The sequence below is a fragment of the Plectropomus leopardus genome, chromosome 10 (genome assembly GCF_008729295.1).
Source record: "Plectropomus leopardus isolate mb chromosome 10, YSFRI_Pleo_2.0, whole genome shotgun sequence".
In the NCBI taxonomy this organism is placed as follows: Eukaryota; Metazoa; Chordata; class Actinopteri; order Perciformes; family Serranidae; genus Plectropomus; species Plectropomus leopardus.
In genome coordinates, this window is record NC_056472.1 from 32943848 (window position 1) to 32970162 (window position 26315).

Sequence of the window (26315 nt, forward strand, 5' to 3'; positions counted from 1 at the left end):
CCTCCAGGCTGAGGAGCTGCCGCCTTTTAATGAGCCCTGCGCGGAGGGGCGGGACGACCGGAGCGGGGAGGGGTGTGTGTGTGTGTGTGTGTGTGTGTGTGCGCGCGCGCGCGCGCGCGGTTGAAGTTACACTCCTCTGACGTCTCCCTCATAAAAGTGTGTTTGTAAACAACTTGTGTGTCTCTTGCCAGCGGAGGTGTAATCAGAGATATTAATAATCATGACCCAGTGCTTCTCATGTTGTATCACCGGGCAGATCCTCACAGAGCGAGGACAGACTGTCTCTGAGGGACACATCATTCAGGGTCCAACAGTGTCTGGACTGTTGTTTTAAATGTTTTGCAAAAAGCAAAGTGAACATATTTTATTCAGCAGTGGTGGAAACTAGCAGGGGCGTTCCTACGATTTGAGGATACTGGGGCCTTTTTGTTTGTGTGTGTTTTTGTTTTTGTTTTTTTTTAAACTCTAATTTGTTTTCATTCAGGCATTGTATTTACCCTCAAAACTTTTTTTTTTTCAATAAACAAGCTCTACTTTTTTGTAAACAAGCTCTTTTTTAATACTTTTTTATGTGCTCGGCATTTTTTTTTTACCCTTTAAACAAAAACAAACAAACACACAACACAATAAATAACCTCTATTTTGATCATTTTTTATGCGTTGTGGCATCTTTTTTGATGTTAAAACTAAAAAAAACAAACACAACAAAGTAAACATCCTCTATTTTGATGCTTTTTATGCACTCTGGCATCTTATTTACCCTAAAAACCATTATTTTTAAATACACAAGCTCCATTGTGATGCTTTTGTATCTTTTTTACCCTGAAAGCTGTTTTTTTTTTAACTTTACAGATTAATTATGAATCATGCTAAAAATATTAGTTTTTTGTTGTTAGTATCCAGTAAAAACAGAAGACTTTGCTTTGCAAGTGCTGTTTGTAAAATTTGAATTTGAATTTTGAGGTAGCCTGGTACTTCTCTACATCTGTTTGTCTGCTTTAGTTACTTTGAAGACTCAGATTACTAATTCAAAATATAATCAACTATTAAATAATGATGTATTATTATTGTAGAATGACTTACCCAGAACTATGTAAAGTATTTAAAATGAGCTCCACCTTTATCAGCAAAATTAAACATATATCTATGCAATATTTGTTTTGATATTGAGGTAATATGTCACTTTTTTGAAGCCCAGAATCTAAAAACTGCACCACGCACTGTAAGACAAGAGCTTCAAAAGTCAAAACTGATGTAGCTGTAACATGATCTCCTGTATCAGGTAAAGATCTGTCACGCAAACTTTTATCACACTGACTATTTTGAATATTTTGTCTCAGCCGGATCTTCAGTGAAGGTGGAGTGGGAGCGACATCTGGTGGCTCTTTGTCTCGATTGCATCTCATTTTTAAAACCTTTGAAATAGTCAAACCTTTGCTGTGATGTGTGGGAGGATTTTTGTGTGCAGTGTATCAGCCCTAAAAACTCATTTTTAAGAAGAAGTCTGCTTTTGTAACATATTTATAATATTTTACTGGTTTGGCGTAAGGTTTTTGTGGTAAGATATTTACAAAATTAGCTTATGGTGTCATAGATAGTGCCGAAGTAAGCAAAACAAAACAAACACAAACAAAAACGAATAAAACAGTGTATCATGGGTAATACTTTAATAATTGGATTGCAATTGCAATAATTTGCAAGACATACGTAGATCTAGCTAGGGTAAAAGAAAAAAGCTAAGCTAGGGAAAAACGATATTTATTACTATTATAATAATTACATATTTTAAAGTACATTACAGAATTATTGTATTTTTTGTACAACTTTTCCCAGTCTTGATTGCCTCATTTTTTCTAATTAATTTATTATAATAGTAATAAATATCGTTTTTCCCTAGCTTAGCTTTTTTCTTTTACCCTAGCTTGATCTACGTATGTCTTGCAAATTATTGCAATTGCAATCCAATTATTAAAGTATTACCCATGATACACTGTTTTATTCGTTTTTGTTTGTGTTTGTTTTGTTTTGCTTACTTCGGCACTATCTACTGGAGCCCCGGGCCCCATCAAATGCCCTCCCTTTATTTCGTTTTTGCTCATTTATTATATATATTTTTAAAAATCTCTTCGCAAAAATAGCATCAGAGTGCCTAATTCATCATAACTCATGTCTCGGAGTTTGTTTGCCCCCCCTTCAGTCGGCACTATATGGACTATTCCATGATGCGCATCACCGTACTGCGCAGCCCTAATGCGGAAATGATCGTGGCGCGCTGAGAATGAAATCATGTAAACAAAACAGAGACTGAAGACAAACCACGAAGCGAGGCTGTGAGAGCGGTTCACAGAAAAACAAGAACAGCGAGGAAAAAACTGGAGTTTTTAAACAAACCTGCCAAAGGTATCTACGTGTTTTAAAGCAGAAACTGTCCGCCTGTTAAAGTCTGATATTCACGTCTTCATGTAAATACACAAAACTTCATGTCCACTGTGAGAGCAGACATATGTCTTTGAGAAACTTCAGTGTTTCTTGATACCCAGTTTTCACGTGTTTGCCATTTATTGCCCCCGTTGTTTGTCTATAGGCTCTGAAATCATACTTAGGGATGTGTAATTGAAAATAGACAATTATTGTTTAACTGTTGTTTGCATATTATTACCTGCTGTGAAATTTGTAACCAAAAGTCCTTTTTACCTCATTTTACGGATTGAAATGTAAAAATAACACGTAAAAACCTGCCAAAAACTGATTTCAGCTGATATCTATTATTACCTGCAGTGTTTCTGCCTTAAGATTTCATTCATAGTCATTTTTTTTTTTTTTTTCCTTTAATACCTTTAAAGGGCCAATGCAATGCACGTAAAAATTTCTTACTGCCAAAAAGATTACTGCAGCTCCGATATCTTGCCACTAAAAGGTTGCTTCTGACTCAAAATGATGTGATTTCATTCATAGTGATATATTTGACAGATAATGCTCACTCAGTCCTCTTTTTTTTACCTGTTTGAATACCTTTAAAAGGCCAATGCAATGCAAATAAAATGCAATTTCTTACTTGCCAAAAAGTTATGCAGCTGTTATCTTGCCACTGAAAGGCTGCTTTTGACTCAAAATGATTGATTTCATCATAGTGAATATATTTGACAGATTATAGCCCACTCGGTGCCTTTGTACCTGTGTAAATTCCTTTAAAAGACCAGTGCAACAAATAAAATGCAATTTTCAACTTGTCAAAAAGTGATTGCAGCTGCTATATCGCCACTGAAAGGTTGTTTCTGGCAATCTGTTATTGAGACAAGCACAGAGAGAGGAGAGATCAGTCAGTCAGTACATCATATGTCTCCATAATTGATCTCTTATTGTCTTGTGTGGTGTCCTCACTTTGCAGTTGTCACCAGATACAAGACCACGACCATCCTACTGCCACCCTCTGGAAAATCAAGGTAAATACTGACATTTTTAACAGTACATTGGACCGAAGGATGTGGGGGCCCAGAATTGACAGCTCGCCTGGAGCCCCCAAATGGCTAAGTTCGCCACTGATGAGAACAAAGGACGAGCGTTTTCAAAGCAACATTCAGAACATTTTATCGAGACCTGAGATTAGACCTTTAATGAAAACTTTATGTGATATGTCAACAATAATAATAATTGTCACTGAAAATGTTACTAAAAAATTTGGTTGCATTGCACCATTTTCAGAACACTTTTTGGATCCAAAAATTACTACCTGGGTTACATCACTAATCCTTCCTTTGATTTAGCTGCAGTATATTGTTTGTTGTTGGTTATATTCTATGAGCTGGGTGTCACCAGTTTCTCAGGTGTGAAGCGACAGTATAAAGTCCCCGACAGCCACTTGTCCAATAAAGCTATCAGTGAGCTCAGTAGCACACAGGACAGCCGCACTGAGACTTTCACACCTCTGGTGCCCAGTCTAACATGGTCAGCAGATGGATAAACATGCCATGTGTTTGCAGCTGCACGTGTCTGTTGACTTTGGAGGGTCCGAGGTGCTGCATAACGAGGGGCCCGGCCTCTGCAGAGGTGCTAAAAGTGACACCTTCGAGACACCCTGAGAAGATATCAGAGTTCACACACTTTATGAGCTCATAAATCACTGAGGCGGACAACGAAAAATAAGAACGGTGATCATATTTATTGAAAAATAAATTACACAATCTCTACTTACATATTTACATTAATTGATTCTCATTTCTACTGGAGTTGAAACTAGCGTTTCAAAAACACAACTATTGACAAAAGGTTAGGATTAATTATACATACACCACATATCAGTGAGTTTTCTAACTCTCTTTAACTGTGCGTATATTTTTATAATAAAGCACTTTGCATTTTGCACATAGGATGAGTTTAACAAATTGCCCAAGCAATAAATGTTTGCCTGCATGCAAAGGCTGTGATTTAGTGTGAAATCTCCTTCGTACATGAGAAGTGGAAGTGCATTCGTCTAGGGCGTCACAGAGAAAACATGCATGCTTTCTTTAAAAACAAATTGGCATTTTTTTCTTTCTTTTTTCTTTTTAAAATTTTTTTCCTTCATTTTTTAATATGATTTTTTAAACTTTTGGCATTTTTATTTATTTATTACTGTTTGGCATTTTATTTCTTCAAAGATTTTTGGCATTTGGCACAAAAAAAAAACTTTTGACATTTTTGGTGATTTTTTTTTTTTTTACTTTAAAGATGTTTGGCGATTAAAAAAAAATGTGGCAATACTTTTCTTCAAAAATTTGGGTGTTTTTTTTTTTTTTTTTTTACATCATTTATTACAGCCGGAAACTGCAAAAACGGAAATTACTGTTGAATTTTGACATTTTTGACAGTCCTTGAGCACATAATTCGGGACAGACACACACTCAAGGACGATCAAGGAAAAGATACTTGTAGCTTTGGGGAGGGTAAAAAAACAAAACAAACAAAAACAAACAGCCACCCCCCTCCACAGATAAATAAAGAACAGTCCCTTAGGCCTATTCATATGCTCTAAACTATATATCCGCTGCTATTTATAAAACATTCGGGGCTGTAGTCTCGGATGCTCAGGTCTAATGATGCAACTGGTATCATCACTCAAATTCGCAGCCCAGCAGCTCTATTCTCATGGTGATGGAGTTGGTCCAGCTTCTGGGGACGATTCGGATGAAACGGGAGAAGATAGGAGGGTAGATGTAGTTCTTCACATGGTCGTTGTTATTTGTATTTCCCATAAATGTCTGCATTTAATGAGAAAGAGAGAGAGATGGTTAAAAACAGTGATACTCAAGTTCCAGCCTGTGGACCAAACTGGATCCAGCATCCAAATAGAGCTTGTTTATCAAAACAGTGCCAGTGGAGGATCAACAGATGTCCTAGCTAGGCTCCTAATGTCCTCAAAACCTAGAAACATCCAAACATGCTAGAAAAGCCAAGAAATGTCCTAACACCCTAGAAACGTCCCAAAATCCTAGAAATGTCCTAAAATCCTGCAAACGGCCTTAAAATCCCACAACGTCCTCATATCCAAGAAATATTCTAAAATCTTGGAAATGTCCTTAAAATAGTAGAAACAACCTAAAATCCTAGAAGCGTCCTACAATCCGAGAAATATTCTTAAATCATAGAAATGCCTTAAAATCTTAGAAACATCCTAAAATTGTGAAAATATATAAAAAATCCTGGAAACCTGTATGGGGCTCCTGCGACTGTCATTGTGCAAAAGTGGCCCCCAAACAAAGCAAACTGAGAATCCCTGATTTGGATCACGTCTCTCCGGTCACCTGTTAACTGGGTGAAAAAAGATTTCGCCTCAGCTCACCTTGTAAGGGACGTTCTCATCATCTGTGTACTTGATCCAGTGTATCCCGCTGTGGCTGTACTGCAGATGGTAGGACATGACGTACATCTCTGTTCCCAGAGCTTTGGCTCCTTGCGTGATGATCCCCGTGATCTTCTCGACTTTGGGCAGCTCCACCTGAAGCCACTGATTCATGTCTCTATGCTGTGGAAGAGACGACACAAAAGAGAGGAAGGTAAGTACATTTTTTGTTTTTTATTTCACACTTGCTTTCGTGATATGTTTGTCATGCCAGAAAGCTTTTTTTTGAATTTGAGTTTAAATGCTTTGACATTGAGGTTTTGACGTGCATGCATTTATGAATTGCTGAAGAAAGTTGTGCACCATTTACATCACAATTCAGACTTTTTAGGGTTTGGGGTCAAGGGCTGCAGGCGTGTGTATACTGCTCGCTCAGATACTGTGTTACGGTGTTAAGGAGAGCGTTTTGTGTGTTCAACTGATGTTAAAATTAGTAAAAGTCCAAAAAAAATTACTTTAAAAATAAACAATAATTTAAAGAAACAGACAGTCAAAACCAAACAAGGAAATTACATGAAAAAAGTCCATTAAATGTAATCATGTGAAGTAATTTAATTATTAATAATTAATTTTTGCATGGCTTTTCATCTAAAATATACATTTCTAAATCTACAAATTTCTTGCAATTTGCAGGATATTTTTTTGCTAAGTTAGGCAGTGTCTTTTCCCCTGGTTTTAAAAAAAGAAATCAAACCAATTTGCATGGGGTTCAAAGGTTTAAATTCTTGTGAAAGGTGTTAGAATGCAGCACAAGACAATTAATGTCAACCCAGGTACAAAGGGGTTAATTAATTCCACACTGGAGAAATTGGCATGTTTCAGCAGCTCAAGACGCAAGAGCAAAAAGGGAAAAAAAGTGATAAATAAGGATAAAAGCACACCAATAATACAAATAGGATATAATAAGGATAGCATGTTATAGAAATCTATATTAAGTATGTCTACCTTTCATTTACACACATACTGTTCGTCCGTATCTGATAGTTGCACAGTTGCTTATATTTGACCTGTCATGTCAGTGTATGGGTTTGTACCTTAGACTGCCATGCATTTATGGTGCCTTGTTTGTTGAGTCGTGCAAGCGAGGGTCTCCAGGGTCCAGAGTACCAGCTGTAGGCTGTGGAGCTGGCTGTGATGCGATGGTCTTCTATCAGTCTGCTCTCCATCCCCAGAGGCACCGAGCAGCCTGAGGCAGGAAGTTAGAAATGTCACATTTACTGGAACCTCAACACTATGACAATACCGGAGCACATACTGCAGCACAGCATTTGTAAACTTTCTGCACTCCCAATGACTATGCGAACAAGTGAAGTTGCAGTTACAGTTTATGTCTGTCCAAATGTTTCACACACATTTTCTCCGCTGCCGCACAGAAGATCTACACAATCAGCACAGTTTCCTAAAGGCACACTTAATACCAAAGATTAGTGTCATCAGTTCAGTATCTGAACAAATGTCTCCCCTTCATTAGACATTTATGTGAAATGTTGCCGTAGTTAGTCGATGTATTCTGTGTTCGGTGAGGTCACAGTGACCTTCATCTTTGACCACCGAAATATGAGTGACGTTGGTTTGAGGAAATGCTCTCAAAGCCTTTTTGAAATGGCGCGTTTACAAGAATGAGACAAACGCAAAGTCACAGTGACTTTGACCTTCGACCATTAAAATCTAGTCAGTTCATCCTTAAATCCAAATGACCATTTGTGCCAAATTTGAAGAGATTCACTCAAGGTGTTGTTGAGATATCGCGTTCACTAGAATGGGACGTACAGACGGAAAACTACCTCTGGCTGTGGCCATTGCCAGTGCGGAGGCATAAAAAGAGAAAACATTTATCATAAAAATAACCAAAACAGTCACAGTGAAACCTGGTCAGATTTGCAAATTCAGCAAACTGAATCTGGAGTGCATCGAGCTGCTGCATAGCAAATATGGTAAAATTACAAAAATGAACTGATGAGTTAAGTTATACATTTGTACCAAATCATCCAATCTGAATCTGCAGCTCATACTGGATGAGCGTACTAAATTTTAAACAGTCTGGAGAAACTTTTGGTGGAATGCATTGTTTTCCATGACTGACGCTGTATGTACTGTTAAAATCACTGCTGAACAAACTGCTCAATCAAGGATGTGTGAAATAAATAATGAGGTTTCAGAGACTCTCCAGCATAAAACTACCGAGTCGAATACAAAAGTGGATTTTACATATTTTGTAAGTTTGAAAAAAAAAATAAAATCCCATGCATACATTTCTAAAAAAATATCTTGACCAGGTCTTGCTTAAAAATTTGATTTTAATCTATGGAGATGTCCTGATTAATCAACGTTAAAAAACAAAAACAGGCTAACACAATAACATCTTACCGTCAAGCTCACAGCCGTAAAACTCCATGCGGACTGTTGCCGTGTTGTGCCAGCTGATGGGATGGAGCCTAATGAACCGCCCAACTACAGGAGGAAAGAAGGTGTTTGTCTTTGCCTCGTACGCCTCCCGGTTACCATCGAATACCTGTTGAGAGAGGGCGAGACGGAGATAAATAAGTGATCACACACTTCTTACTTAGTTTGTAGCCATTTGCATTGATTAAAGGTGACCAAACTCTCGCCACCTTCCTGAGCTCCTTGCTGTCGCCCTTGTAGAAGATCCACTTCCTGCGGTCAGTGCTGTAGGAGATCACGTACTTGTCGACGTAGTGGGAGTAGAACATCTGCCTCGCTCCTTGAGTGGCCACCTGGCTGATCACAACTGGCCGCTGGAAGTCCACCTGAACAGAGGAAAAACGAAGGTTATGACATTGTAACCCTGGTTCTATTAGCACAGGCAGAGCCCTCGACAGCACTCTGAGAAAAGCAGAAACATAGCTGGCCAACCAGGATGTGCCTAAGTGCACCAATACAGACCAGGCATCCTACACAAGTGATACTCAATTTAGGGGCTGTGAGCCAAATCTGGCCTCCCATAGGTTGCAAGGCGGTCCCCAAGTCATTTTCTAATTCAAAATAAAAGTTAAGTGATTCACACTAGGAATTGTTTTTGTACTTTTAGTATACATAGAGTGCCATAATGCATGAAACAGCTCAAAATAGAGCTTGTTTATCAAAAAAAGTCCCAGTGGAGAATCCCCACAACCCTAAACAGAGCTCCCAGCTAAGCCCCTAATGTCTTAAAATCCTATAAATGTCCTAAAATCCTAGAAACAGCCTAAAATTCTGAAATTCTTGAAATGTCCTGAAATCAGAGAAATATTCGAAAATCCTACAAATGTCCTGAAAATCCTAGAAACAGGCTAAAATCTCAGAAATTTCCTCAGATCCTGGAAACATCCTGAAATCCTAGGAATGTCCTAAATTCTGAGAAATGCACTAAAATCCTAAAAATTGTCCTAAAGTCATAGAACTGCTCTATACTCTGTCCTAAAATCCTAGACATGTGCTAAAATCAAAGAAATGCCATAAAATCCTCAAAAAAAGTCCTAAAATCTGAGAAATGTCCTTATATCCTAGAAATGTTCTAATCTCCACCAAAAGTCCTGAAATCTTAGAAATGTCCTAAAATCCTAGAAACGTCGTATGCACGCTCATGATTTAAGGATTTAAGGACTTTATCCAAAAAGTCCACCTGAGGGCGGAGCCTGTGCGACATAGAGCGACAGGTAGCAGATTGTAGGCACATAGAAAGCAGGTGCACATTTACAAATATAGTTAGACACATAAGCATGTTTACAACATACCTGAATCCAGCTGTTGCTCTGCTCGGTGCTCCATGCATTGTATTTACCACCATTGTTGAGTCTGGCCAGATAGGGCTCCCAGTATCCTTCAAAGATGGAAATGTTGTCATACTTCCAGTGACACAGAATTTTATTGCAGTACTTAATAATTTCAGAATTGCGGTTGCAGTCGGATTATAGTGTGTAAAACAGAGGGGTGCAGACGGGAGGAGGCATGCTTACCTCTGGTGTTGATGGCAGTGATCTGGCTGTCTTTAACGCTGCCTGATTCTAAGCCCAGCGGGCGGGAGCAGTCTTAAAAGAGACATACAAGAAACGACTCAATATTAAAACACAACATGACATTATGTCTAAATGCTGCAGGGTCGCTGAGTTGTTTGTACCATTATCCAGAACCAGAAAGAGGGTCTGCATGCCCTTCTTCTGGTTAAAACCAACTTCTGTCTCCAGCTGCCACAGGCCAGGTCTGGATGCATTCATCTCCAGAGTAGCAAAGCTCCCTGCAAACAGAGATTTAGTTTACGCATCTTGTCTCTGCTACACTGTCAAAACCCAAGCATAGGTGGTGGCTGTTTTCTGTAGTAACGTTTTGAGGTATCGTCAGTCCAAATAGAAAATTATGAATTCTCATCAAAACTAAAGTGCAAAAGCAGCAGGAGGTTCTTTTTAGCAGTGTAAATTATTTTGTAGTGTTTTGCTGATAGTGTTGAAGATATCGGTTGTAGAGATGTCTGCCTTCTCTCCAATATAATGAAACAAGATGGCAATCGGCTTTTGGTGCTAAAAGCGCCCGAAGATACATTTGAAATACTCAACAGCAGTTTCTTTCTAGGTGCTAGATTATTCACTCTATATTCGCAGATGTGTATAATTAACATGACATCTTTATCTAATTTTGTAAATGTCAAGGTCACCATCAATATTGGTATATCACAATACCCCTAGTAGAACTATTTAATTTCTGAAGAACTACACCTGCTAACCGTATCAGCATGTACAAAAAAGCATGCAGTTGTGTGGATTATCTTGAGTTACTGGGTCATGATTTCTGCAAAGAAACAGTGTCGTTAAAGTGTTGTTTTGGCACTGAAAGCACCACAATCCGGGTGCAATCTAGTTCCATTATATGGAAAGAAGACACACATCTCTACATCTGATTTTTCCAACAGTCTGCAACTCACACCCAAACAATTTCGATCAGTAAATAGCACTACAGGTGAGAGGTAAAGTATGTATTTTTGATTGTGGGTGAAGTGTCCGTTAAGGAAACAGACATTATGTTGCTCACCAGGCAGCAGTGGGTAGACAGCCTGTCTGTAGCTGGTGATCTTCTTGTGGAGGAACGTCTGTCCATGAAAGTGGATGCTCTGAAAGTCTCTGGGAGAGCCCATGTTGATCAGGTGCCAGCGCACCAGCTGGTTGGTATACATCCTCAGGCCCTTCAGGCTGTATATAATGCCATTGATGGCTTTAGAAAAACACGGACATGATCATCAATTTTTGTTGTGCTTTTCTGGAACTGCAATTTTTCTAAAACAGATAAATCTCAAAAGCGTGGAAGAAACGTTTTTGCTTTCTTCCTATAATAGCTGTTGACTCCATGACAGATTATCAAGAGTGCATGTACGCACTATATGTGTTTAAATTAGCATGTTCTATAATTTTTTGGTATTATGATCAAAAGATTTTAAGAGCAGGCTTGTTGGAGGCACATAATGCCTTACAGTGGAACTTGAGGTTCTCCTTGAAGTTGGGGTCCATAAATCTCCTTCGGCTCCTCCTCTGTATCATCTCGTGGTTTTTCTCGTAGTACCAGCTGTGCGACTCATCGAAGGTCATGAAAAGCAGTGTGAACTCCCTCGTGTCTGTTATCTCCTCTTTTAGGGTTCCTTCTCGACACACCAGCAAAGGTCCAATCAGGCCAGAGTGGATATCCCGCTCCTAAAGAGAGAGAGAGCATACCCAAGTTCAGTGTATTTTTTTAAAAAGGGAATTCATTTCACCTTGCAACCCAAACACATCTGTCTGTGAGTTTGTGTTTGTAGAAAATGACACAATCCTCATGAATATTGGTGCAGTGAGAGTTACCATCAGCCCATTTATGTTTTTAAGGTGATACCAGGGCCTGCTATAGTGAGTGACTCAAAATCTGGACAAAGTGGCTTTAAAGCTGTGAAACTCAACTTTGGGTTACTGTTGTTTATTTACTGGAAACGCCCTAAAATCCTAGAAGTGTCCTAAAATCAGAGTAACATCTTAAAATACTAGAAACATCCTAAAATCAGAGAAATGTCCTAAAATCCTGGAAATATTCTAAAATCCTAAAATGTCCTGTCCTGAAATGTCCTAAATTCTAAAAATGTCCTTAAAGCCAAAAATTGTTCTTAAATACTAGAATGTGTAGAAGTATAATTAGAAAAAGTGTGTCATGGGTTTTTGTCATTGTTTTGGAAAGTACACACTGAATCGAGCTATTAAACCAAATATGAATATGAATAATAATATGAATAATATGAATGAATATAAATGTTTAAAATCTGAGAAATGTCCTAAAATCTAAGAAACATCCTTAAATCATAGAAATAACCTAAAATTGAAGAAACATCTATAAATCGCAGAAATGTCCTAAAATCCTAGAAACATGTATGGTGCTGCTGCCACTAGCCCCTGGCCTCCTGTCATTCAGTATCACAGCCCCGTTAGAGGTCCTAGTTAAGCTCCATCCTACATCCTAAAATCAGAGATATGTCCTAAAAACCGGGACATGTGCTAAAATCCAAACGTCCTAGAATCATAGAAACATGTAAAACATCATGCAACCTTGATTGTTGAGTTATTCACTGATCATCATACACATCAGACACTTTTGGTTGGCAGTCGGACCGAACCACCAATGTCAACAATCAATTAAAAGTGCATAATGTTGCTTGAATTTTTATTTTTAAAAAGCATTTATTCAGTAATTCTCTGAAAAGTCCAAATTACTCACAGGGTTAACGCCTGAATAGTAGGCCCAGGTCCGGCATTGAGACTCGTCTGGCGATGGCCCAACCATTGAACTGACCTTCCACATGTATGTGAATGTGGTGTTGGGTTGAACCTCGTTGTCATATTTGTACCAGTACTTAGAGCCATCCTCATAGTTCAGGCCCTCTGTCTGCTTGGTGTAGGTAACCCCGTTCGGGTGTAAAGAGTACGGACGTTTGGCATTGTTCCTAAACACCACCTGCAGGACAAAAGGACACAATCTGTGGATGGCTAATCATGGCTTTAAAGGAATAGGTAAACATTTTGGAAAGTACTTGAATTAAATTTCTTGCAGAGTTTAATGGAAATTAAGACAGGTAAGTTATCAGCATATCCTCATTATTTTTTAAAGATTTTCTCTGCACTACCCTTCCCTCAAAATGTATTGAACTTTACAAATTAGTTGCAGATAAACATAATTTCTAGGAGACAGAGCTGGCTGGGGCCAAGTGTCCTATCTCACAATGTCTCACAAATGCCCCGTGATTCAGATGTGCTCCAGTTAGTTTTTTTGGCCTATGCTACATCTTTCCACCAAGTTTTGTAAAATTAAAGCCCATAGTTTTTTTCTGCAATCCTATTGACAAACAAACCGGACTGAAAACATAATCTCCTTGTTGGAGCTAATGATGACAGTAAAGCTTTTACACATAAAAATAAAATTTGAAAATGTGAGATCCCAGAGGATACACATTAGGTTTCCATCCTGACAATCTTACCATGATGCTTTGCCCGACCTCCGCCTTGATGACAGGTCCCAGGATGCCTAGATGCTCGTCTATCTCTCCACGGATGTCAGGCGTGCTGAAGCTGCTGTCCATGTAACCTCGGAAAACCACCTTGGTGAACTTAGTTTCTCGGCTGTTTAGTTGTACCTTGTCTTGTCTCCTGTGGCGATAACAGGACCACATCAGTTTTGTGTATGAATACGTAACTGCTGTCTCCAAAAAATCTGAATAGCAATGCTTTATCAAATGTCCAAATGCTTTTTCAGCCCATTCTCATCCCAAAAGTCTTCAAAAAAAAAAACGCCACTTTGTCAGTGATTTTGGGATCAGACACTAATGCCAAAAAGCACCTTTCCGGTGGTTTGATACACCACTGGATGGTGTCAGTTTGTAACACAGCCATATGATACGCCGTGGGGGTGCAACAGGTTGAAACGCCTCCAGTAATTATGTAATAAAAACAGCTGAAAGGTCCCTATTTGGCAAGCAGGCATAAATGTAGACCCAAATCATAATGTTTCTTTTCTCAACCTAACTACATGGCTTTGCTGCCATGTAACCATGTGTATTTGTTGCCCAATTCTAACCATATGCTTTTGTTGATATACCCTGGTGTCGGTTGCCACATGGATTTGTTGCCTAAATCTAACCACGTATATGTGTTGCCTTATTCTAACCATGTGCTTTTCTTGACATCCTGGCATTGCTTGGCACATGCTTTTGTTGCCTGAACCTAACCATGTGTATTTGTTGCCCAATTCTAACCATGTGCTTTTGTTGATATACCCTAGTGATGGTTACTGCCGGCTTTTGTTGTCTAAACCTAATCAAATGCTTTTGTTGACATCGTGACATAGGTTGCCACATGCTTTTGTTGCATAATCCTAACCACATGCTTTTGTTGACATTTCAGCATTGGTTGCCACATGCTTTTTTTTTTGCTTAATTCTAACTACATGCTTTTGTTTACATCCTGGCATTGGTTGTGGCATCTCAAAACATCAACTACTGAAGCAGGAGGATACCAAGATAAATGTGAAAGTCCATTGACAAAGCGTGGATATGTGACAACTTGGGATGAGAAGATGTTGGCTTTTCTTATCTCTGAGCTTACTTATGTCCGTAGCCGCCATAGTCCCACAGAACCTCCTCTGCTGCGATGAAATAAGTTCTGACATTCGGGCCTGAGAATTTTAAGTAGTATTTGGTGGTGTCATCCAGGTTGAAATTCTTGACGTCCTCGTGGCTGCTGTAGGGGTCAATGTAGGTCACATACTCATATTCATCTGCTTTCAAATCTATCGTATCTGGCCCCAGATGAGCTGGTTCGTCCCCAGGAATATACAGCTCGTAGTCGCTGAAATCAGGGCGGGGCACACCGATGACTACAGGCATGTTAATGAGCTCCTCCTCATCAGAGACAGGCTGCGGTGAAAGCGGTCGAGACCCACGGGGGGTCATGCCTGGATTGAACCCCCGAGGAGAGAAGGGTAGGCCGCTCCTGGCCTGAGGCTTGTACTCTTTTCTTTTCCTTGTTTTCATGCCGTGGCCCTTCTGCGGCCTCTGTCGTAAGTTCACTTTCCTGGTCTTCTTTTTCGGAGGTGGCATCGTTGTTTGAGGGGTTTCTTTCCCTAAATATTTGATCATGTAGTCAGGAATATCCACGGGTTCCAGTTGATGTGTTCCATCGTAAGTCCAGTTGTGGCCTGGCGTTTTGACGGAGGTTGTTTTAATCACCTGTGTATTCTTATCTGTGAGGTAGATATGCACTTCTTCTTCCTCACTGCTATCCGAGGCACTTAGCTCCTCTGAACTGATCTTTCTTTCTGCATTGCTGGAGAGGTTGGTGTCATTGGAGAAACTTGTTGCAGAAAATGTTTGGTTTGACTCACTATGAGGAGCTGAGGCATTCGTCCTACTCTCTAAGCTAATCTCTGATGAATTTGATGAGGATTTGGTGACATTTTCAAGGCTGGAATTTGCAGAAAAACTAACAGTTTCAGAGGAATTCATTTGAAGGTCGTTCCCTGGCTCTGCTGCGCTGATCACAGACTCAGTGCCACTGTTTTCGTAGTTTTCAGAGTCATTTTTTTGTGCTGTATCGCTGGAGAGGGACAGGGTTGTCTCATTGGGGACTGCAGAAGCTGCATTGCTAAACTCACCAAGAGGGTTTGAGACATTCTTCATACTTTCTGAACTAATCTCCCCTGATGAATTTGATCTGGACATATTCACAGTGATGTTCACTGTTGGCGCGGTCATGAGCAAATCATTTGTTACATTTTCAAGGCTGGAATTGGTTGGAGTAATTTCAGAGGAGTTCACTTGAAGATACGGTTCTGCTGTGGTGCTCAAAGAGTCATTGCCAGTGGTTTTGTTGTCTTTGCCCTCCACCTCAAACTCTCCAGTTTCACCTGTTGTGGCATTGCCCTCTGGTGCACTGTGGAGATTGTTAGTGCTGGAATTGGATGGAGGCACAGAGTACGAGAACACATCCCCTCTGGTGAGTCTTTCCTCAGAGCCCTCTGACAAGATACCACCCACAGAAGTCTGGTTATCATCCATGTTTATGATTTTCTTTGTGTGAAACGTCATAGCATCAAAATGTATGCTGTCATTCTTTATCAATACATCTGGGCTACCAGAAATTGTTGCATTCTCAGGTTTGTGTGCAGACGAATTGTCAAAAGTTGAAGGCATACTACTGTTTTGCAGATGTGTGTCATTTAGTGTATTTGGCTTTGCAACAGATGTCTCGTTTCCATTCATTGTCTCTGGGAAGTTACCGATTATATTCGTTTCTCCGTCAGGCACAATATCAGCATCATAGTCGAGGAAAGAGAGGTCTAGCAGCTCCACATCTGATACATAAGATTGGTTCTTCAGGGACCTTAGACCTAATTCATCTGCAAACATCTCAGTGTAAATGTCTATCGCCACTGGTTTTCCTTTTTTAGGTTCTGGTGTTACTTCGTCTTTCTTCTTGAGTTCGTCCAAGCTCAAAGGATTCCACAAAGTAAATTCTGGGTTCTCTTCTGAATAGTCGGAGTACTCGTACTGGCGGTCCCGAAAGCACTCAACATCCTGAAACTTTACCCGCACTCCTTTGGTTGTCTCATGGGAATTCAGAGAAGCCATGAGCCAGACACCTGGTTCAAGAGAGACACAGAAATTTGTCCATTAAAAACCAAGCGTTTCGTATCCAAACTTTTGAGATGATGACATACTGCTGTCACAATGTTTTCTCAAGTTAAAGAAGAAAATCAATTGCTTGGTTTATGTTATTTTAATAAACTAGGCTGTTTATGCAATAGAAGATGCAACTACATTTGAAACTGGTGCGACTGGACCACAGAAAACTTTGCTTAAGAGGTAGAAAACCTACAAAAAGCAGGATGCACTGCATCGCGTTGGACCATTTGATCAGCTCTTCCTGGAGTTAGAGTTTGGTTGAAAGTTTGAGAAAGAGAGATAGTGGTGGGTCTGTCTCTTGATCCACTTCTATATATCTATATGTGGTGGGCTGTACAAAAATGTTGTCGTACAGCCTGTCGCTTGAGCAACAAACTGTGAGCCAAGTTTCACTGGGGGAAGTTTACCATAGTTCATTAACAAATGCTAACCACATTGTTATGATACAAAACCGGTTTAAAATTACGAAGTATGCTTTAAGTCCCTACAGATGAAATATCTGACGATCATTTGACATTCAAAAATCATTTGACATAAAAAAAGTCTTTGAGAGCTGTGACTGACCAATGTTGTCCATATTCATAGTGATGGTCTCTCCGGTCATCGGGTAGAGGCTGAGGAAGTCCTCTGTCCGCCCGTTCAGCTCAAACGTATGGCCGTAGAAGGTTGCTGTCTGGATGTAGTCCTGCGCTCCAATGCTGGACATGTGCCATGTTGCAACCTCACCATTGCAGAATCCCAGAAGTGGCCCGCTCTCAAACACATACCCATTAATTGCTGTGAGGAAATTTACATCAGTATTAGTTGTCTAACAGGCAGATAAAGAGTGACTATATCATATCTATTAGGAACAGCTCTTAACAAAAACTCACTGTGCATGACATTAGATTGATAAAAGTCCGGGTCTGCTTTGTTGACTCTGGATCGGTCGCAATATAGGCGAATGTTGTCATCCAGGTACCAGCTCTTATTTTCATCGAACACAGCCAACATAGCATGCTGCTCCTTGTCTGCTTTCAGCTGTAGAAACAGACCAAGAATGCAATTGTCACTTTTTGACTTTTAATTTTAACAGCTTTCTCTTCCATATGCAGTAATGATGTCTACCTTTGTTAGACTAATGTCAATCATCCAACTTTTGACAAGGCAAAAATCAACTTGGAAAGAAATGTAATGCAAATTTCAAGAAATTAGTAGATTTAGAAAATTATTATTTTTTTAAATCTAGGGACAAGTTTCTAGAGAACTAGCAATTTTCATAGATGTATATTTAAAATTATTATTTTTTAGAATTATTATAACTTTTTCTTCAACTGTTTTAGGTCATGTCAATTTTTCATTTTTTTGTTTCTTTTTTTTGTTTTTTTTTTCAACTAATTTTTAGGTAATTTTATACTTTTTACTGATTCATTGCCAATTTCAGGGTTGTTTTTAATTGAGTTGCTTGTTGCCTTCTTTCTATGTTTGAAAGAAATTAAGCTAATTTTCTTAGGTTTAAAGGGGGTAAAATCCATTTAACAGTTAAGATATTTCAGTCTGAACCAAAGTGGTGCACCAGCTGATCAATAATCGCCATGCTGCTAACACACCAAAAAACAAACGTAATTTATTTTTTATTTCTTCACCTGAACACCTCTGATGTTGAGGGAGCGACTCTTGCAGATGAGGATCTGTCCTATGAGTCCTGAGGCGATGTCACGTGGTGTGTCCACTGCGCTGTGGTACAGTCGTGTCAGGCATCGAGAGTCTGCGTCGAAAGGCTCGTCCTCGTTGACCACCCTCCATACGTACGTGTGTGTCTCACCTGGCTGAACACCATGAGACTGGTTCCCTGGCAGACACATTGAGATATACCACGTTAATTTAACAGTAATCCTTTTTTAAATAATGAATCCAGAGTGGATAATCCAACCAACACATCAATCCGTCTGTTTTACTGCGAGGAGAGATTTAGTACCTCCTGCCGGGTAGTTGACTCCCTCTTCTGACTTCTCTATTGTCAGTCCGTGTGGATAGATGCTGTAGGGTCGGGATGCCTTGTTCTTAAAAACAATCTGCAACGAGAGGACAATGATTAATATTTTTCATGATAACCTGAAGTCCTGAAAGAAAGTCTTAAGAGTGATGCATGATTGGTAAATTTGCTCTGTGCTCACAGTCACTTTTTTAAAATACCAGTTAAATTCCATACTTCACTCACAAAATTACCGTTTCTAAAATGGTTAGTTTTACCATATTGCCTTGAATTCTTTTGTTTTTGAATAAAAAAAGAAAACTTTATTGTGGGAATTAACATAATTTTTCATTATCACATGTTTTCCACATTTTTCTTTTACGTTTCCACATTGTTTTGCCTTAAATTCTTGAAGAAAACTGTTTTTCGGCATGTCTCCATGGAAAACTTTGATTCACTGACCATGTTTAAAAACAGCAATGGTGATTTATTTATCTTGTATTTTGCCTAATTTAAGCTGATCATAACATATGAGGTATGGAATAAATCTGTGGATGCTCCGGTTCAAATTGTGACCGAACTTTCCCATGGATGCCAGTTTTTGAATCATGACAAAGGCCAAAATGATTGAGGTGTCAGCAGTCAGTACATGACATGACATGACAGTACAAAACAGTTTTTTTTTAACAATTATGAATCAAGTCATAAATGTGCACAGAAAAAAATAGGCTGATTGGTCCAGTAGTTTGTAAAAGTTTCACCTGTCAAAGAAAATAAGAAAACCCAGAGCTGCAGAAAAATACACCACCGCACACTTCTAGCTGGATATAAGTGATGACTGAATTTCCTTTAACTGTCTATAACTTTAAATATGATCGTGTTCATATGTAAGCAATGAGTGGAAACAGTAGCCATATTCATACATATGTAGTTCCCCGATTCTAGAAGACTGTTATTGAAGTTAACAGAAACACAAACTAAACCTTTAGATATGATGTGCTCTGATTTCTGTGGACAGTAATGAAGTGCGTTGTGTAAAGCACCATGAAATATAAGTTTGCTGACGTGATGCTATAAAATTGAATTGAATTGAATTTGATCTCACCTTGATGACGTCTCTGATTTGTGCTCTGATGACTGGGCCTAAGATGCCGAGCTCACTCTTCCTTTGCTTGGACTCTATCCTTTCGGTGAATGACTCGTTTTTGTACAGCGTGTACACGGCCTTCTTGTACTTCGCACCTACACGTGTTGACGACTGTTTCAGGTACTGGATCTTGAAGCCCCTACACAAGAAAAAGTTTGTTTAATTTTGAGACATTGATATGTTTTTCATAAAATATTGCAAAATTTACAACACTGTGTGGTACCAGTGTTTTTAACCCTTCAAAACCTGGAGCCGCTTCACTTTTTGCTTTAAAATGCGTCTGTAAGTTTGCTTACTCGTCAACGTGTTCTGGCATATTAGGAGCGTAGTCCCAGGTCACTTCCTCAGCAGCTATGTAGTAAGTCCACTCACTGCTGTGTCGTTTTTGTTCAATGGTCATCCTTCGCCGGGGTGCATTGAAGCCGTCGCACTTTATCACATCCACAAAACCGTGCATGCCAACTGCAATGACAGAAACAGTTTTTCTTGTTAATTTAGTAAAAAACATCTTTCTCTGATGGATGATGGATTTATCATTGTCACGAGTGCAGAAACACACGTACCCTCTATGTGCTTGTTGGTGTGAGAGGAGAGCAGCCAGCGGCCCGTGTGCAGAGCCACCATGCTGGCGGTGGCGGTGGAGCCGCTGATCAGGCCCACTGATGAAACTTTGTGGCCGTTGTGCTGCAGCACCTGGCCGTTCATGTGCACCGAGAACACCTCAGGCTCTGAGCTCATACCCAGCAGATGCAGGCTGACGGAGGCGTAGGCACACATGCTGACATCTGGACAGGAAAGAGGAAACTGCTGGTCACTCTGTGCAGTTTATCTTTTTAGTGTTTATGTAGGACATCTGGTGGATGACTTTTCAATGACAGAACAGCACACACGCACACCGTGACGTGTATCACTCTACCACTATAAATCTGTACAAATAAGTATATACAGTGGTGGAGGAAGTATTCGGTTTACATATTAAAGCAGTGGTTTTCCAACTGTTTCAGCCACAGATTTCATTAGTTCAAGGTCCGCACATAAGAGAAATGACCAAATATTATATTTTTTTTGGAAGGGATGTTTTCTTTAAAATGAAATAAATACATTTTTAAAATGGCGAATACATTTTATTTATTTATTGTATTTTTTTTTTTTTTTTACTATATTTCTTTTAAAATTTTCGGTATTTTCTGTGAAGGAGAAAAAAAGAAGGTGTTTTCTTTTAAATTTTTGGTTTTTTCCCCCTTTAAAATTTTGAGTATTAAAAAAAAAAACTTTGGGAGTTTTTTTTTTTTTTTTTTTTTGGCAAATTTTAAAAAGTGCATTCCAAACAAGAGGCCGGCCAAAATGAAAATTGCCAAAATGACACCATTTATCACAGCCAGTATCTTTAAAAACACAGATGATTGTTGGGTTTTGAACTTTACAACAGTCCTTGAATACATCATGTGGGACGAACACTTCAAGGTTTTTCTCTGAGTTACTCAGGGAGTCTCAAGGACAAATATCTGTATGTTTAGGGAGGGTCAGAAAAAAAAGAAAAAACAGCCAGCCAGTTTTTCACACACTGACATGTTTGCGAGTCTCCTGCGGTCCATTCAGAATGGACCGGTGACCCATTTTTGGGGAGCGCTTTACTGACTGACTCTAACTTAAATGACAAAATGACTGAACAGACTCACCAGGCAGCGATCCCATCGTGTATCCGTTGATGGTGTATTTGACGTGGTCGGCATGGCTTTTTGGTTTGTACTGACTCTCCCTCTCATCAAAAACCCCAAATAGGAACACGTACTCCTGGTAGACGGCAGCCTGCTTCCCCGACTCATCCAGACTGCCTGCAGAGAGCAGAGATACAAAAATAATGACCATTTCATGCAGCAGCAGCTGATATTTTGTGATGTTAAGCAGTTTTACTGCGTTTTACCAGGCTTGCAGATGAGTAGAGCGCCGATGAGGCCGGAGTTGTAGTCCTCCACAAAATCTATGTGTGAGATGTAGGTGTAGGTGAGGCAGGTGGGGTCGTTTGGCTGCGGAGAAACATCCGGCGTCACCTCCCAGTAATAAACATGTTGTCTGTTGGGCTGCACCATGTCGTCCTCTTTCTCTTTCTGTGATGTGTTGTCAAAGTAGTTGGCTCCTGCAAAAGCAAACGAACCGTTCAGTTTGATTCACAGCAAAAACTCTCTGTGCATTATGGATAAAAAGAAATGGAAATGGTCAAATTAAATAAATTAATTTTGCTGCTAAAAAAAGTTTTGTCTTAATAAAACTGGCCCGTCTTTGCGGTGGAAAAACACAAATACTTTGGAAATTGAGAAAACAGAGAAAAAGAAGGCTTTTGCTCAAGACGTGGAAAAACCTACAAAATCCAGAATGCATTGCACCGTGCAAGACCAATAAACGCTCCCACCGGTGGGGGACGTAATCAACCTCCTTCCATGTGAAACTATGGCGGCTGATCTTTTTAGTCTGGCTTTTATGTAGTGTCTCACTATCACAATGTTATCGATAATATATATCATAAATATATATGTATATATAATAAAAGCTAAAAGCCAAAAAATGAAAAAATAAATAAATAAATAAAACAATCTTGTATTACACTTAAACAGAAAGCTAAACAATGTTTCTGAAAAGATTTGCGGTGAGAAATATAGTCACAGAATCTTGTGTTTGATCAGCGCTGCTCAGTTTTACAGTTTGAGATAATTTTTGACCGTCAGGAGGAAGTATGGTGCCCACTTCCTGTTTGGAATTTGACAAAAATAAAATAAAATATGTTTTTCTGAAAACAAAAAGGCAGAAGAATAGGCAGTGCAGTAACATAAACTTGATTTACATTCGATCATCGCTGCTTAGTTTTACCGTTTTATTGGATTTTGGTCCGAGTTTAAGATCGAGAGATAGAGAGGGGCAGGTCTGTCTCTTGATCCGCTTCGCTACTCGTTGTATCCGCGGTGGTGTCATGGCTGGGCGGCAATGTTAAGATGCAGAAGTAGAATCTGTAATTCAAGCAACAGCCCAAGAGCCAGCAAAATTTTGCCTGCATCAGATTCTGTCATTTGGAGGAGTTTTGGGTGGAGGAGGGATATCTGGACTCTGGTTAGATGGAGGTTTAAGTTTAAGTTAAGTTTAATGCTGTTCATCTGCACATATGACCCACATTGTTTTGATAAAAAGCTGCTTAAAAAGTGACTACGTATCCCTTTAATTCCAATTGCTGAGTAAGACTCCAGGTGGATTATTGATTTATCTAACAAAATGTGTGAGTCAAGTTCCTCAGGTCCCAAAAATGATAAAAGCTTAATAAAAAGTTTCCTGAACACTGTTTTTTTTAAATTTTAAATTCCCCTGCACTCTGACTTCCTCTGACTGACTTGAGTTAAGAGCGCTTAGTGTTAATGTCCAGTGTCCTGTTATTTCTCTCTCCTGGACGCAGACAGTGATTTCCTGAGACTCAGCGCTGCTTCCTGTTGGACTTCAGTACCGTCTACTTCGATAATCTGCCCGTCCTAGTTAATATTTTAGAAAAAGACAAACAAGGTTGTTTGTTGTGTTGTGAAACTCCCTGTGCACCCGCAGTGACCCTAACAGACAGACGGCGTTACAGAGCGCTGCAGGCGTCTCAGCGTTTGCCACAGCTGTCAGATTCATCTGCAGGCACCCACCCTCCGACTGTTTCCCGTAAGCGACCCCGTGTGGGTGGATGCTGTGCGGTCTGGAGGCCATGTTTCTGAAAGTGACGACAATGGTCTCGCCCTCCTCCGCCCTCAGTGTGGGTCCCAGTAAACCTGCAGAGAAAGACACGCTTCGGTTTATTTAAAATAAACACTCGTAAGCTTTGGCTCATCACGATGACACGCAGGGACAAATAACATAAAGTCATTCTGACTGATCGCCGTCTTTCTGTCTTTCTTTTGTTGATTCACTGACTGTTATTGACCAGCAAATGTAAATACACAGTTTCACCCATACTGAAAATCACTTTTCCCTTATTCTCCTGATACTTTCCTAGAAAGGAATTAACCGTTTGAAACCTGAGCAAACTGAGCCGATTCAAGACAATGTGCAACAAAAAAACATATCAAGGAATAAGCAAGGAATTTGTAAAAAGTACAAGAAAGTTACATAATATTTGTAGAAAAAAAACATTAAAGAAAGAACTGGTAAAAGTACTACTAATCAGTTTTGCAACATAATTTTAAATGTCTCCTTATCATTACTATAAATATAGTTTCTTTAATAGTTTTCTGCTTTTTAAATTCAATTTTTCTGACTCTACTAATTTTTGAGGGGAAAATGGCCTGAAAACATGCTAAAAATATAATAGTTTTGATATATAATTTAAAATATTTAATTATGATAATTATAGATATAGTTTTTTATATAATATTTTTTTAAATCTACCAAATTCTTACAATTTGTGAAACATTACTTAGTACTTGTTGCCTTATCCATTGCAAAAAAAGCAATTTTTAAAGAAGAAAATTATAATTAAAAGAAAACAAAACTACACCCAAACCCGAAATGATATAGAACAAAGATAATACTGACATAATAACTGACTGATTAATCAACTAATAATTGCAGCTGTATTTGAATAAACTGTTTGTTACTTTAATTTATTATAAAGCATCATATTTTAAAAAGTCTTCCATATGTTTTGTATACAAAAACCTTAATGTGTAAAGTAACTAAAGCTCTCAGATAAATGTAGTGAAGTAAAAAGTACAATATTTCTCTGTTAGATTTAGTGGAGTAAAAGTTAAAAGTGACTTGAAAAGAAAGTACAGTACAGTACTTGAGTAAATTTACTTATATTCCATCATTGCATAGTTCTGCAAACCTGCAGAGAAATACCAGTAATGTACGTATCGTTCCCTTTTGGGACAGGAGGGGCATTTCTTAGGAATTACAGTCAGTCAGACAGTGTGTCCTCATGGAAACCTGAGAGGAAGTTTACCTAACCAGGAGGGATGAGTCTTAGCCTGTCTGAAGTCTTTGTCATACTCCCGAAACACCACTTTCTTATAGGAGGGACCGGACCTACAGAATAACGGAAAAACACAAAACATGAATCAGCGTTCAAGAAAAACACAAGTCGTACACACACCAGCGCAACTTTATCAGCAAGATACGGACTTTAAGATATGGAGGCACAAATTTCGATGTGTGAGTGTGTGTCTAAGTGTGTGTAATTCTGATACTGTGAAGAACAGGCTGACAGGGAAATGAAACACGACGGACCGGACTGTTTTTACACGGTGCACACAACTGTAGCAACAGGATGCAGGCCAAGAGTTATCAGATGAGCTAAGGCAGACAGAATTAACAACGTAATAATTTTTTAATAATATTAATAAAGTGAAATACAACAGTGCACTAACAATAATTAACCCCTTTAAACCTAAACAAATTTCTTTTAAAAAACATGGGAAGAAGGCAATGAGTATTGGCTGAAAAAATGACCCAAAAAATAAAGCAATAATTAAATATAATAATAATTAAATAAATTAGTGAAAAGAAAAATAATTACCTGAAAATTAGTAAAATGAATTCTTAAAATAAAATAAAATAAATAAATAAATAAAAAAGAAAATGGCCTTGGCAAAGTGCTTAAAATTCTAATGATTGTGTAACCTAATTTTAAATATGCAGATATGATAAATTATAACTTCATATAATTGTTTCCCAAATTAACAAGAAATTAGTAAAAGAAAAACCAAACAAACAAGGAAATTAGTGAAATAAATAAAAAGAAAAAGAAAGTTTAAAAAAGCAACAAAATGACCAGGGAAAAGTAATAAAAAGATAATAATTCTGTAACCCTATTTCAAATATGCAGATATGATCATTGTGAGTAAAATTTATCCTTAGCCCCTTTCTCCCAAATTGAATATATATATATATATATATATATATATATATATATATATATATATATATATATATATACATATTTGAAATTGGGGGGGGGGTGATATGGGGACAATGCATAAGAAAGTATAAAAAATTCTGTATATCAAATGTTTATTTATAGAAATTTTTTTCCCTAGACATTTCCCCTAGTTTTTTTCTTTAATCATTTCCTAAATCTACTAATTTCTTTGCAGTTTGTGAAACAATGTTTAATCAGATTTCTCATTGCCTTTTATCACCCATATTGTGAGAAAAAAAATGCACCAATTTGCTAAATACTTGTAAAAGGTGTCTGAAAGAAGCACAAGAAAAGTGATGTTGCTCCAGGCTTCAGAGGGTTAAAATATCGCCTTTAACCTGTTGCATGTCTAATTTTTGCATTAATTCTTGTCTCGTTCTCCAACCAGCAGTGTCCTACCTGTTTGCGTCATTGCCAGAGTAGTCCCAGTCTATCTCCTCAGCAGCGACGTAATAGTGTCTCTCTTTGGGCTGCGGCTGCTGCTGTGCTTTGACATGAAGGACACTCAGAAGACCGAGGACGGGCAGGAGACACGGAGCTCCAGCCCAGACACGGAGCCTCATATCTGGGGTCAGTCCTGCAGGTGAGACCAGTCTGTTCTGGAAGTGAAGACCTGTCCTTCAGTTGAGACCAGTTTCTGGAAGTGAAGACTGTGATCTGACAGAGAGGTCTGCTCTGTGCTTTATCTGTGACACTTTATCACACACACACACACAC

The 26315-nt window shown here is 38.8% G+C and overlaps 1 protein-coding gene across 1 annotated transcript; it reads right to left on the reverse strand.

Moving 5' to 3' along the window:
• Window positions 1-4761: 4761 nt before the first annotated feature.
• f5 (coagulation factor V) lies at window positions 4762-26202 on the reverse strand. The gene is made up of 25 exons (XM_042494358.1): window positions 25998-26202; window positions 24624-24706; window positions 23329-23451; window positions 21585-21797; window positions 21340-21495; window positions 20224-20445; window positions 19957-20122; window positions 19619-19799; window positions 18517-18613; window positions 18185-18390; window positions 17432-17579; window positions 17124-17336; window positions 14482-16516; window positions 13359-13527; window positions 12602-12838; window positions 11337-11553; window positions 10901-11080; window positions 9996-10112; window positions 9835-9906; window positions 9613-9698; window positions 8491-8646; window positions 8246-8390; window positions 6913-7064; window positions 5819-6001; window positions 4762-5237 (listed from the first exon to the last, which is right to left on the reverse strand). The coding sequence occupies exons 1-25, from the start codon at window positions 26159-26161 to the stop codon at window positions 5091-5093; spliced, it is 5868 nt and encodes a 1955-aa protein (XP_042350292.1). The 5' UTR covers window positions 26162-26202; the 3' UTR covers window positions 4762-5090.
• Between the last annotated feature and the right edge of the window lie 113 nt (window positions 26203-26315).